At 37.2% G+C, this 12,516-nt stretch overlaps 2 protein-coding genes across 4 annotated transcripts in view; one reads left to right on the top strand and one right to left on the bottom strand.

Annotated features, from left to right (window-relative positions):
• LOC107695798 (beta-1,4 N-acetylgalactosaminyltransferase 1-like) overlaps nucleotides 1-9,031 on the bottom strand; it is a 27,164-nt gene extending 18,133 nt beyond the window's left edge. The window contains exons 1-2 of the mRNA XM_016495848.1: nucleotides 8,990-9,031; nucleotides 3,023-3,240 (exon numbers count right to left, since the gene is read on the bottom strand). Coding sequence (XP_016351334.1) covers nucleotides 3,023-3,234 — 212 coding nt within the window. The 5' untranslated portion in view covers nucleotides 3,235-3,240; nucleotides 8,990-9,031. The remainder of the gene's footprint in view (nucleotides 1-3,022; nucleotides 3,241-8,989) is intronic.
• Nucleotides 9,032-11,233: 2,202 nt separating this feature from the next.
• The window catches only part of LOC107695751 (glycoprotein-N-acetylgalactosamine 3-beta-galactosyltransferase 1-A-like), a 5,705-nt gene continuing 4,422 nt past the window's right edge, over nucleotides 11,234-12,516 (top strand). The window contains exons 1-3 of one of the 3 annotated variants that reach the window (XM_016495780.1): nucleotides 11,234-11,324; nucleotides 11,448-11,553; nucleotides 11,969-12,023. The gene's annotated coding sequence lies outside the window, so the exon portion shown is untranslated. Of the gene's footprint in view, nucleotides 11,554-11,968; nucleotides 12,024-12,516 lie in introns of all 3 variants that reach the window. The other 2 variants (XM_016495778.1, XM_016495779.1) reach the window with 2 other exon arrangements.

The raw sequence follows: 12,516 nt of genomic DNA, 5'->3' as shown, positions 1-12,516 counted from the left end.
AGCTTGTAACACTCCAAAGAGAAAGGAAAATTTGAAATTGCATCATATGACCCCTTTTAAAAAAAACGGCCTCTGGTCTCCTTTCCCACCTACTGCCAGACCGGAAGCGTTAGCTTTAGCCATTAGCGTTTTTGGCTAAAGGTTGCAGGCTTGCCTTCTAGTGGCTTTGCCTACACCACTGCAGACGCTGATTAACACTGTCCAACGAGATAAAATGAACATGACACGAATTATTCTCTGAATTTCACGAGTTTATTCCCAACATTTTGTTTTGACATTTTTCTTGAAATTTAACGAGTTTAATCTCGCATTATAATGACTTTCATTTCGAGATGGTTTTATTTTTTTATTATTGCTTGGCCCTAATCCTCTTCCGTATGTATTTGTAAAAATTATTAGGCTTAGGCATGTATAGGCTATTTAATGTTAGCTATATTCAGTGCTGATCCTAGACTTCTGGGGGCTCTGGCTATATTTTGTCAATGATAAAAAAAATAGACCAATAAATAGTATGACAGGCTTTTTTCCAGGCCTTTAATCACTTTATTAACATTATGCAAAACAAAATGACAATGTTTACTTTCACGAGCAGCCGTGTATTTACAGGCTTGCGGTGTGAAATTTAAAGGGGTCATATGATGCGATTTCAATTTTTCCTTTCTCTTTGGAGTGTTACAAGCTCTTGGTGCATAAAGAAGGTCTGTAAAGTTGCAAAGACTAAAGTCTCAAATCCAAAGAGATATTCTTTATAAAAGTTAAGAGTCAGCCACACCTACCTAAAACGGCTCGTTCTAACACGCCCCAACATACCTACGTCGCTCTGTGGGAAGATTTGCATAATGCCGCCCAAATGTTCACGCAAAGAAAGAAGGCGTAACTTTTATTCTCACTGTAGTATTGTTGCCGCCGCCATATCCTGAAGACGCTGTGTGCTTCGCTGTGAAAGCGAAACTACTTTGTTTGGTCTTCCAAAAGAGGACGATATCCGCTTCGTCATGCCTAGAGCTGATCTGTGCTGGTCGCTGAGGGAATACAACAGTATGGTGAGGGGCGTAACATTTCCGTCTCACGCTTGAGGTATTCGGCCAATCACAACGCACTGGATAGCTGGCCAATCACAGCACACCTCGCTTTTTCAGACCGATGAGCTTTGTAAAAATCGACGCGTTTCAAAAAGGCAGGGCATAGAGGAGAAACAATAATGTTCAGTATGTGGAAAATAATGTGTTTTTTGAACTTTAAACCGCATAAACACATTTCATTACACCAAATACACAAAATAATGTTCTTTTTAGCAGCATCATATGACCCCTTTAAAAGCTTACAGGCTTCCGTACGTCATCCGCCCGCAGCATCTTCTGGGATTTCTAACAGTTTGATTCTGAGAGATTTCTGTATTATGGACTCAATGTATGTTTTATTAACTTTATTTGGTAACCTTATTTACAACTGTATCTGTACAATTTAACATAATTTAATTATAGTAGGTTTGCATTCGTTAAAAGATTGCTTTGTATTTCCCTGTGTGTTTTTAATATTGAGCTATCTGTTTTGTGAAAATCTAAATGAATATTAAAGAAACAATTTAGATTACTAACTTGTAAGACTAGTCTAAAACAGTTTTATGCAACCGGCCCCTGTTGCATAAATCATTAGCCTATCTGTCTGGTGTCTATAAGCAGCGCATACATATAGGATCAGATTCCTGCCAAATGTATTGCAGTCACGGATAAAAAAATAACAAGCGTGAAACCAAAATTTAAAAACGCAAGTAACATTTTATTGCACAAAATTTAAAAAACGAAAGCAAAGTTTTCAGAATAGCAAACAATGGTCACGGATCAAAAAATAATGTGTAAATCAAAAATGTTATAACGCATTTAAAAAAATAATAAGCACAAATCAAAACTTTAAACACATTTAATATCATATTGCACAAACCTGAAATATTAATGCAAAATTATCCGAATTGCACACAAAATCATGTTTTCCTTGGTTATATTTCTCTGTTTTTTGTGCTCTCAGACATTTTCTGCACATATATGATTTTTTTGTATGCTTATGCTGTTTTTCCCTTCACTCTTTATTCCACATTCTGCACTTCTTCTTCTAAATTTTGCGGTTAGAGTTTGATGTAAATCAGGGCGGGCTTAAGCGTTATCATTGGTCCTCTAGTTCTAGATTGACAGCTCCTCCTCTAGCCAGTCAGACGAAGAGGGGCGGTGACGTCACTCCAACGCGCCTCATTACTGCCGATGCTCAGTGTTCTGTTTACTTATACAGGTGAAAATGGACAACTGTCAGCTGGGAAACATCTTTCCATACATGACACCGTTATATGTGTCTGTCTGTCACTGATGTACGCCTACCTGGCGATTATCTAAAAATATGTTTTATGCAAAGATATCTGTGTAAATGTGAAATATGTTGTGAAAATGTTGATGGAACAAACTGATACATGTGCAGAATTGAGAAACTGATAGGCCTATTTATGAAGATCAATTGATGTCTCACAAGGCAAATGTATTTCAGTTCAAAAAGTCAATGTAATACAAACATTTTCGAAAAATAAGTAATTTGTACATTTACATAATTGGTAAGGAAAAAATACATTGTGTAGCCTATGTGCATGCGCCATGAGTCAAGTGAACTTTCATTTCGTGAACAGTAGCTACGGATTAGTGTATTTCATTCATTCACCTGAGCCAAATAAGTTTCAAATGCCACTGGCTCAATTAACATTTATAGTTTAGTAATAATAGTAATGTAGATCTTAATTGCATTTTAAGTGATATTATAAATCCTGTAAATATATATTGAAGATAATATTTGGATTTCTGCTCTCTGCAGTGGCATTTAGCAAAACCGGAAGTGTCTAAATCCAAGATGGCGGCGATATGCAACTAGCCCAATTGAACTTCAACGGTTAATGATGATGTAGAGCGAGAACACAATGATGCAAGATCGCTTAAGAAAGCATATTGAGAAACAGCCAAAGTTTCTGCTTCCTGTTTCTACTCACGTTGACATGCTATCTTTGATGTGGCAAGGAATGTGGTCATTTTTATGGTCCATGTTTTGTATCCTTTCTTCCAGCAGCACTTTTAAAGAGTCTGGTCCTTGTAGCACGTCAATCGTAGTAATGGTGTATGAGTTCCAGTGGTGAATGAGCATGGCTATGAGCAGCAAGACCACCAGCAAAACCACCACTGCTTTCTTATTTATACCATGCATAATTACCTAAAGCAAAAAAAAAAAGACAGAAGAGAGGTATTGGGTACATACCCATTTTAGAGCTCCTTTTAAAAAAACATACACATTATCTTCAGGACACAGTTAAAATGAATGAAGCTTAGTCAGATGGAATGTATGTCTATTCAAACTTAAAATTTGGTGGTTGCCAGAGATGGGCAGTATTTCAGATACATGTATTTAAAAAGCCATCCTAGGTGTATGCTTTTCTTCTTTCAGACTAATCCAATTGGCGTTATATTAAAAATTGTCCTGGCTTTTCCAAGCTTTATAATGCTCTCTCTCTGTTTATGTATATATATATATATATATATATATATTGTGTGGTGTCTTATTACGCTTTCCTCTTTATTAGACATGTCATTTTATCAGCGTTTTTATTTTCACCATGGATGCAGTTTAAGACTTTTTACTTTTCACTTTGATTAGGCATTTTATGTCCAGCCTAGTCTTACAGCCGGGTCTACATTCAGCTGCAGGGAATCAAGTTCTCAGAAAAGCCTCATTCAATTCAACAGCAGCGCTATTATTCAACTATTCAACTTTGCAATCAGAATGTCGGCCTAATAGTAATACTTTATTGAATAGCCAATTTTACATCTATTTTGTATTTTCAAAATAAAAAATACTGTATTTGTATTTTGATACATTTTTACACACCGTATTTTGTATTTTAATCTGTTCAAACGGAGGTATTTTGTATTTTTATTTTAAATACATTCTCATGTATTTGTGCCCATCTCTGGCAGTTGCCAAACTCAAATTCATCTGTCCATTTTCTTCCTGTTTATACCAAGATTAAATGGTTTAAGGCAATCTGTCTCCTCAAATCAAACGTGTTAGCGTGTAGTTTGCAGTGAAGTGTCAGTAGTTCAGTGAATGAGAGGTGTTTTCGTTCTGCCTCTGGACAGTGTAAACAATGTTGAGTTCACCTTCTGGCTGCCTAGAAACGAAAGACCTAATGTGGTTTCATGTCAAAAGCCAAATGCAAAGTGATACCTTCCCTCTCTGAAGACTGTACAAACTAGTAGAAATGTAAAAGCCGGTCTTGCATATAAGGTTAAAACAATTATGGGATTACTTTAAATACTGAAGAAGAACACGGTTTCATTGGTTCTCCGTGAGACTGTGAAACTGTGGATGCTGCTGTTATGCAAATTATAATCCTATAAGATTGAGAAGTTAAAGACGAAGTTTGACATATTTGAATACAGAGGTGCAAAAGTTCAAGTAGTGCAATTGTCCTGACACTTAGAAAACTATTTACAAAAAATCCCACAAACACACACAGAGGTTCGTTTGTTTGACTAAATGAGAACATCTCATATACTTTAAATTTTTATCCTAACTATTCCTTTAAATCTAACCAGGGGTGCTAACTATCGTTAGTTCCTTTGAACTCAATTGATAGATTTTTCAGTCACGTGACCGGCTCAAAGACCTGGCAGGCAAAACATCCATAGAACTGCAGCATAAAGCCCCGTTCACACCGCCAGCGACACACAGCGACAGAGCGACATAATCCCATTCATTTCCAATGGAGAGCTGGCGACTTCCGGCGACATGAGTGACTGACCGTTGGCGACGGAATGTGGGCGTGTCAAGCGACAAAAGTTCAGAATTCTTCAACTTTATGCAAATAAGCAGCAAATTTCGCGAGCGATAACCAATGGGAGTGAAGTCAGTGGAGAGCACGTGATTCATCTACTGTAGTGGAGTGTTACATGGGTAACTAGGCAACCAGTAGTGGGAACGCCCACTAGCGACCTCAATTGCCAGCCACAAGCGACAAGCAGCGAAAAAGTCGCTGGCAGTGTGAACGGGGCTTAATGGTGCGTTCACACCAGACGCGAATGTAATTATTCGCGCGAGTAGATTACATACAAAGTCAACGCAAAGACGCAAATAGAGGCGAATTCGCGACACGAATGACGCGAAATGCGCGAACGCTCAATATTCGCCTCAATCGAGTCTTCCACGCAAGTTCAAAAATTTCAACTCTAGCGGAAAATTCGCATGACGGGTTCTCGCGCAAGCCAATCAGCGAAGAGTTTCTTGACACGTCCAGTTGAATCAGACAATAGAAGAGAGCATTATTGCAGCCGTCTGTTATTATATAGGTCTGGAGCATAGAAAACAATTAAAATCAGTTGTAGTGGTAGTTGTATTTTATTAGCATGGCTACAGAGATGCTCTGAGCGCCTGAAGTTGAAAAAAAGCAACTCTGAGCAGAAAGAGCGCTCGACGTCATTCACGTTTTTTTCCATTGTCCAATCGAATGAATGGCCTTCCGTTGCGGTGACGAAAGTTTACCGTTGCTTAGTTAGAAAGACTGGAAACATTATTTTTATTTATTTCTTTATTTTTACCTGTATTATTATTTATATAATACTGTATATTTTCTATTTCTTTTTTGTAGTTTATATTTGTTCAGTACCTTTATATTATATGTTGGAAATAAAAAAAAATGAAAAAAAGGCTGGAAATTGCATGATGGAGGAGAAACTTTTGGTGTCTGTCATGGGTTACCCGGAGCTGTATTTTTTAAGGTTTCTACTAATATGACAGTTTACTTAACAGCAAAAACCAAAGATTTTAGAGCGCTCGCGCTATAATCCTTTGATTAGACTGACAGGACAGCTGATTTGGTGGTTGCCTAGCAACATAAAAAACACAGCTGCACTGCTCTTTTTTTTTTAAAGTCACCAAAAAAAAGGCAGTGCGCCTCGCGTTTTCAGACATAAAAAACACGTTCGGTGTGATCGGGGCCTAATGGTGTGTTCACACCAGACGCGAATGTAATTATTTGTGCAAGTAGATTACATACAAAGTCAACGCAAATAGAGGCGAATTCGCGATGGGGCGATGCGAATGACACGAAATGCGCGACACGTTTGCCTCGAACGCACGATATTCGCCTCATCGCGTCTTCCGCACAAGTTCAAAAATTTCAACTCGAGCCGAAAATTCGCATGACGGGTTCTCGTGCAAGCCAATCAGCGAAGAGCTTCTTGACACGTCCAGTTGAATCAGACAATAGAAGAGAGCATTATTGTAGCCGTCTGTTATTATATAGGTCTGGAGCATAGAAAACAATTAAAATCAGTTGTAGTGGTAGTTGTATTTTATTAGCATGGCTACAGAGATGCTGCTATCAATAATAAAAATAATAGTAATATCAGTGTATATATACAGTAGTAAAATGTAACACAAATTAATACAGGATCCTAATGTTATTCATCCTCCTCTGGATGGTGCTGTGAACCCAGACACATCAGCGTTTGACTTCCCATTGTATTTGGGACTTTTTGACAACAGGTACAAAACAGCGATTGTAGTTATCTCCACCATGGTTGATAATGAAACTGTTTTTATTCGCGCGAGTGACACGAAAAACATCCCCGCCAGCGACTTTTTCGCTGTTTGTGGCTTGTGGCTGGCAATTGATGTCGCTAGTGGGCGTTCCCACTACTGGTTGCCTAGTTACCCCGTAACACTCCACTACAGCAAATGAATCACTTGCTCTCCACTGACTTCACTCCCATTGGTTACGCGATGCGCATATTCGCTTTGCGTCTGGTGTGAACACACCATTAGTCTGTTCCAATTAAAAAAATATTTAGATCATCTCTCAAAAGAATAAAACGAAGATATGTGAACAAAATGCAAGTTTTGGCCATTAGCAATCCATAAGGAGTGGGGTATGAGTGGTTATGAATGAATGAATGAAACGCACTTGTCCGTGTTTCACTCCGTCTCGAATCCCGCGGCACGCTTTCAACTCGTTTTTTTTAGTCTCGAGCAAGACTGTACAACATTCACATTACATGATTTGACTGATTTTTACGTAGAAAGGGCGACAGCGCGCCGCGTTAAAAGAAATTATCATTCATGTTTTCATAACCGCTGGCCAAATTCAAAAACGAAACTAAAATTAAATCATCTTTGAGAGCAAGGGGACCCCCTGGTGTTTCGGGGGCCCTACGCAGCTTGCGTATTTTGCGTATAGGGAAGATCGGCTCTGCCTTTACAAAGTCTAAATCATCAATAAAGTGTATACTGAATTTGGCCTTTAAATATCACTGTCTTACTACATTACTACTTAATGCAAACATCATAAAAAATAACTGGCGGTCAGTGGAGGAAAGCCTTTGCCCTCCATGTGGGCGTTCCTTTAAGGGTGTGACGTCACGTGAAAACTATCAATGGCAATGTCAATGGCAATTTTATTTATATAGCACTATTTACTACAACCAGAGTTAACCAATGTGCTTTACAACAGAATAACTAAAAACAGCAACAACACAATGAAAAATAAAAACATCATAACATGCAGCAAAAATATAGGAAAAGGATGAAGAGCACGTCAACAAGAATGAAAGCCTTATCGAACAGCTAGGTTTTTAATTTAGACTTAAAAATAGCCACAGATGAAGCCATTCTAATAAAAATGGGTAGATCATTCCAGAGTCTTGGCGCAATTGCAGCAAAAGCGTGATCACGTACCCCTGCACTTCCGCCTCGTCTTGGTAATGACGGAACTTGCGACAATAGTTGCTTTTGGGAAATGCACTTAACACAGAATTTTGAGGAATGAAACTTTTTGAAAGGAAGGGAAACTAAAAATTATGACAACATAAAAAACAAGTTTATTAGCAACATCAGGAGATTGGAAGCTTGTGTCACAATATTGTAGGCCTATATGTGACCTTGGAGCCATGCTTAAAGTGACAGTCATCACCGTCAATGATGAAGAATGCAAAATCAGCCACCAACAGAGCACATGTTAATTTGTGAACCTGTTTCTGTTATGAAACAGATGAAATTCTGTTCAGTTACCAAATGTTTTGTCAATCACAATATGCTTCTTGTGAGGCAAGGTTTTTGTGTTGATTTCTCACTTCAAGCTGGACTCAACAGCCCTGCCAACACTGCCATTTACAGTTCAGCTAAGTGAGTGTACAACATATGTCATGTGTGGTCAGAAAACAAAGCAGTAAAGAGTTTTACATTTTTATAACAAGCTGTACTGTAAATTAATACATTAACTTTCTGACATAACCATCACCCTGGTGAACAGGGTCAGTTAATGCGTTTCTTTTATAGTCTGCAATTCTACATATTACACATTTGTATTGCAACTTATAAATCAGGCCAGTATAAATTCATATTTAGCTTTTGTTATGGTCATATTTGTTTGAACCCCATATTAACATTAAAGTGGAATCTATACTATTTTAAAACTTCAATAAATTTATAAATGTAGAATAGCTGTAGTGAACAACACGTACTTCCTATGTATGTAAATTAGCACATCGCTTTATTTTTATTTTCATTTTGTTTTATTTTTATAACTATCGTTATTAATTGTTTTAACTTCTAATGTAGCTTATGGACACTAATGAAAAATTAGATCATCTTTATTTTGCCTGAAGAGGAACAGCAACAACTTCAAGATCAATACAAATGAGAAGAGCTTTTACACTTTGAAAACAAGTTACCTTTTTTTCTTTTTGAATTAGGATAGGTTTCTAAACATTTCAAGCTTGCATTAAACAGGCCCATATTATTTACTCAATTTCAGCTTTGAAATTCACGCAACAAACTTTGAATTATGATCATTTCCGATTTCTTTTGAGGACCTTTACTTCAAGTTGATTCGCCCCAATCTAATCACGTATGTTTTGACATATTAATTTAATAATCTAATAATTTGATTTGTATTATAATGCCTTACCCTAAAAATTGGGGAAATCCAAAATCGAAGTAACTGCCTCAAGACGTGTGTGGAGAGAGTGAATAAGGGCGTGAAACATCTGCCGTTTGGTGAAATAGAAGCATAAACGCTCTTCAAACCGTATGCGGAACTAGGACAAGGCACTGCGGTCGGCTGTTAAGATAAACATTAACAAGAAAGAATCTTTTCAATAACCTATACGCTTATAACCATTATTTTGCATTGCACTTAAAATGTTTGTTTTTTCCATAACATCATTTTTAAGCATATTCCAGCAACTAACTTAAACTATCTTATTAATATCTTATACGTGGGATTAAGCAAAAACGTATGCTTATAGGCTGAAAATTAATTAATATACATAATTTACAATGCAAAATGCATTTGAAACCTCAGGTATCCAGAAGACCCAAAGGTTTACTGACTTCATTCACAAGACTGAATCAGGAATACCGTTCCCTTTCATCTTTAATATAATCCTTATGGTTTTCAGTCAAAATTCACTCTAAAAAATGCTGGGTTGTTTCAACCCAACTTTGGGTCAAATATGGACTAATCCAACTTTTGGGTTAAAAACTGAATGTAAAAATTGAACCCAACGGTTGGGTTAGTCCATATTTGACCCAAAGTTGGGTTGAAACAACCCAGCATTTTGTAGAGTGTTGTCATAGGCCTACTGATGGACTCTAACTGTTTCCAATCATTCATAAACAGGCATAATGTAACGTTTGCCTTACATTTGTCTCAGACGATTGACCAAAAATAATGCCCATCAGATCTGCACTTGATAGCAGCTTCATGTATAGCTACAGCAAGTAAATGGAGACATCTAGTGGCTCCATCCAAGTGAGAGTGAAACACCTTAAGGCCTGTTCACACCAAGGACGATAACTAAAGATGGATAGCCTATATATTTCTAAACATCGTTCTCGTCCACGATGAGTCCACGCCACAGCTATAACGATAAAGGCACAGAGAAACGATATCGTTGGAATCACTATAGTTTCAGAACGATTTTTTTTTTTTTAGCTGATGAACGATAAAAACATTGACAGCCAATCAGAATCAATCCTGCCATAACGAGCTGGAGCATTTAAAGCGGCAGACGAGCGTGCGCTTGGAATAAACAGACGATATCGCCCGCTGGTAAAGAAATTGACAATTATTTGAATGTAATTTCAGTATCTACTAATAAGAAAGCTATAAGGACTGTTAGGATTTGCTCTGCCTTTGATCTCTTCATGTGATCATGTTTAGATGATGGCCCTCTTATCTTTATTTTTTATTTGTTTCCATTTTATTTTTGTGGTTGATATTATGTGATGTATACTTATTCTTTTGTATGTTCCCGTTCTCTGCAATAATTTTTTTTTTTTTAAATATCGCCCGCTGGTGTGGATGCTAATAAAATTATCTTTATAGTTATCGTTCTTGGTGTGAACAGGCCTGTACCCTTACAAAATTTCACATTAAAAGTGTAAAAATAACATACAATAAATATAAAGTAATATTTACTAAATCTACTAAATGCTACTGTTTGATGCTGCTTTCTAGGAGGAAATTTTCATATTTATTATTTTATTCTATTGACATCATAACTAAAATTAAGAAATAAATACAAATCTGCATATGGCTATGTGAAATAAATTGAGAATAGTTTAATTTGCATTAGTGCTATATCTTTATTACCACTTTGTCTTTTGCCCTCTGAGGGTTAACTGACACATTTTTGTTATTCAGATTTGGAACAATATTAATTGTACTTAACAGGTAGACGAAAAGTACACACATTCATATATAAACAAAGGTTATCATCAAATTTGTCATCCTTGAAATGAGCGAACGCCCCTAGTGGGCGGGGACACCCATGACAACAAACCGGCCGTTCCTCCAATCAAACACCTCGATACGACGATCCGTGTGTGATGCAGACACAGTACACGCTCATGACAGAGGATCTGTTGTCCGGTAATAGCGCACAAAGAGGCCTGTTCACCATACGGTTAAAGGTAAACCGTATGCTATTACGGGGCCAAATAAGTCGGGTGACTAGCGCACACTATTTCCTTTAACTAAAGAATGAAATCCTCAACGTTTGTTTGTGTGTAACGTACGCGCTCCTCTCCTGTAAGCTCGCGGATACTGAGAGGAATAAAGACTGAAGGCATGAACTGACTGGAGTTCACAGCACCCATGACAACAAACCGGCCGTTCCTCCAATCAAACACCTCGATACGACGATCCGTGTGTGATGCAGACACAGTACACGCTCATGACAGAGGATCTGTTGTCCGGTAATAGCGCACAAAGAGGCCTGTTCACCATACGGTTAAAGGTAAACCGTATGCTATTACGGGGCCAAATAAGTCGGGTGACTAGCGCACACTATTTCCTTTAACTAAAGAATGAAATCCTCAACGTTTGTTTGTGTGTAACGTACGCGCTTCTCTCCTGTAAGCTCGCGGATACTGAGAGGAATAAAGACTGAAGGCATGAAACTGACTGGAGTTCACAGCGTTCTTTGGGACAATGAGAGGCTTGCAGAGGGGAGGTAAAAATGCAAGGTAAGGGCCTTTGTCCTAGATCTCCAATGCACCCCTTATGTCTTCACAACTGCATGCACTACGTGTAATTTGGTTGTTTTATGCATATACCATATAACTCAGTATTACAGAATGTTATTTATTTTGTCCACGCATTAAAAGATTAATGTAATAACTTAAAATTCCTTGCAGTAGTCTGTCTATTAATCGAATTTGAAAAAAATCCAGCTTAGACTGGGATTTGTAGGGTCTTTGTAGGATTTCCCTAGAGCAAACATCCCATTTGACCACTAAATATTAGGTCTAACAGTAATAATAGAGAATTATTTAGAATATTTTTAGAGGTGTTTCATCCATCAGCATACAAAGAGATAACTGCAGTCAACCTGAATGTTACTTATCAACTTAGTAAAATTGACATTTTTAAACACACTAGCAATATGACTGAAGGCCTGGCAGCAGCAGCAGGTGCCTAATTCTTGGAAATGAGGGTAAGAACCAAGATTTATCAGTCACGCAAGGTAACCAGCTCATGATCTATTCCTCAGATTTAACATGACAGCAGCTTAATCCTAAATAGAAAATGGGCTTATATAACATGCCTGAAATTATCTTAAAAAGAATAGATGGTTTATGTTTTGTCTATTCAGTTATATAAGGTTATAATTTAGAAAGTATCTTACCCTAATATGAGAAACCTCATGGTAGGTCAAGTATGTTTTTAGAGGGGTTGATAAGAAAATCTATTAATTAATTAATTAAAATTACATAAATAATTATATATATATATAACACTTACTAAAAAGTGAAATAATTTATTTGTATACTTGCATGTCATGTGGCCATTAACTGACATCAGAGAGCCATAAAAATGCAAATGTGTTGTTATATTAACTTAAAATTTCACAGGGTGCGCCAAGTAAATATTTTAGGTAAAATGGGTTCGACTGAAAAAAAAAAAAGTTTGGAAATCCCTGAGGGAAA

Source organism: Sinocyclocheilus anshuiensis, unplaced genomic scaffold, assembly GCF_001515605.1.
Source record: "Sinocyclocheilus anshuiensis isolate Anshui unplaced genomic scaffold, SAMN03320099.WGS_v1.1 scaffold234, whole genome shotgun sequence".
NCBI classification, from domain to species: domain Eukaryota; kingdom Metazoa; phylum Chordata; class Actinopteri; order Cypriniformes; family Cyprinidae; genus Sinocyclocheilus; species Sinocyclocheilus anshuiensis.
Note: the sequence above shows the minus strand (reverse complement) of the source record. Positions and strands in the feature narration are given on the sequence as shown.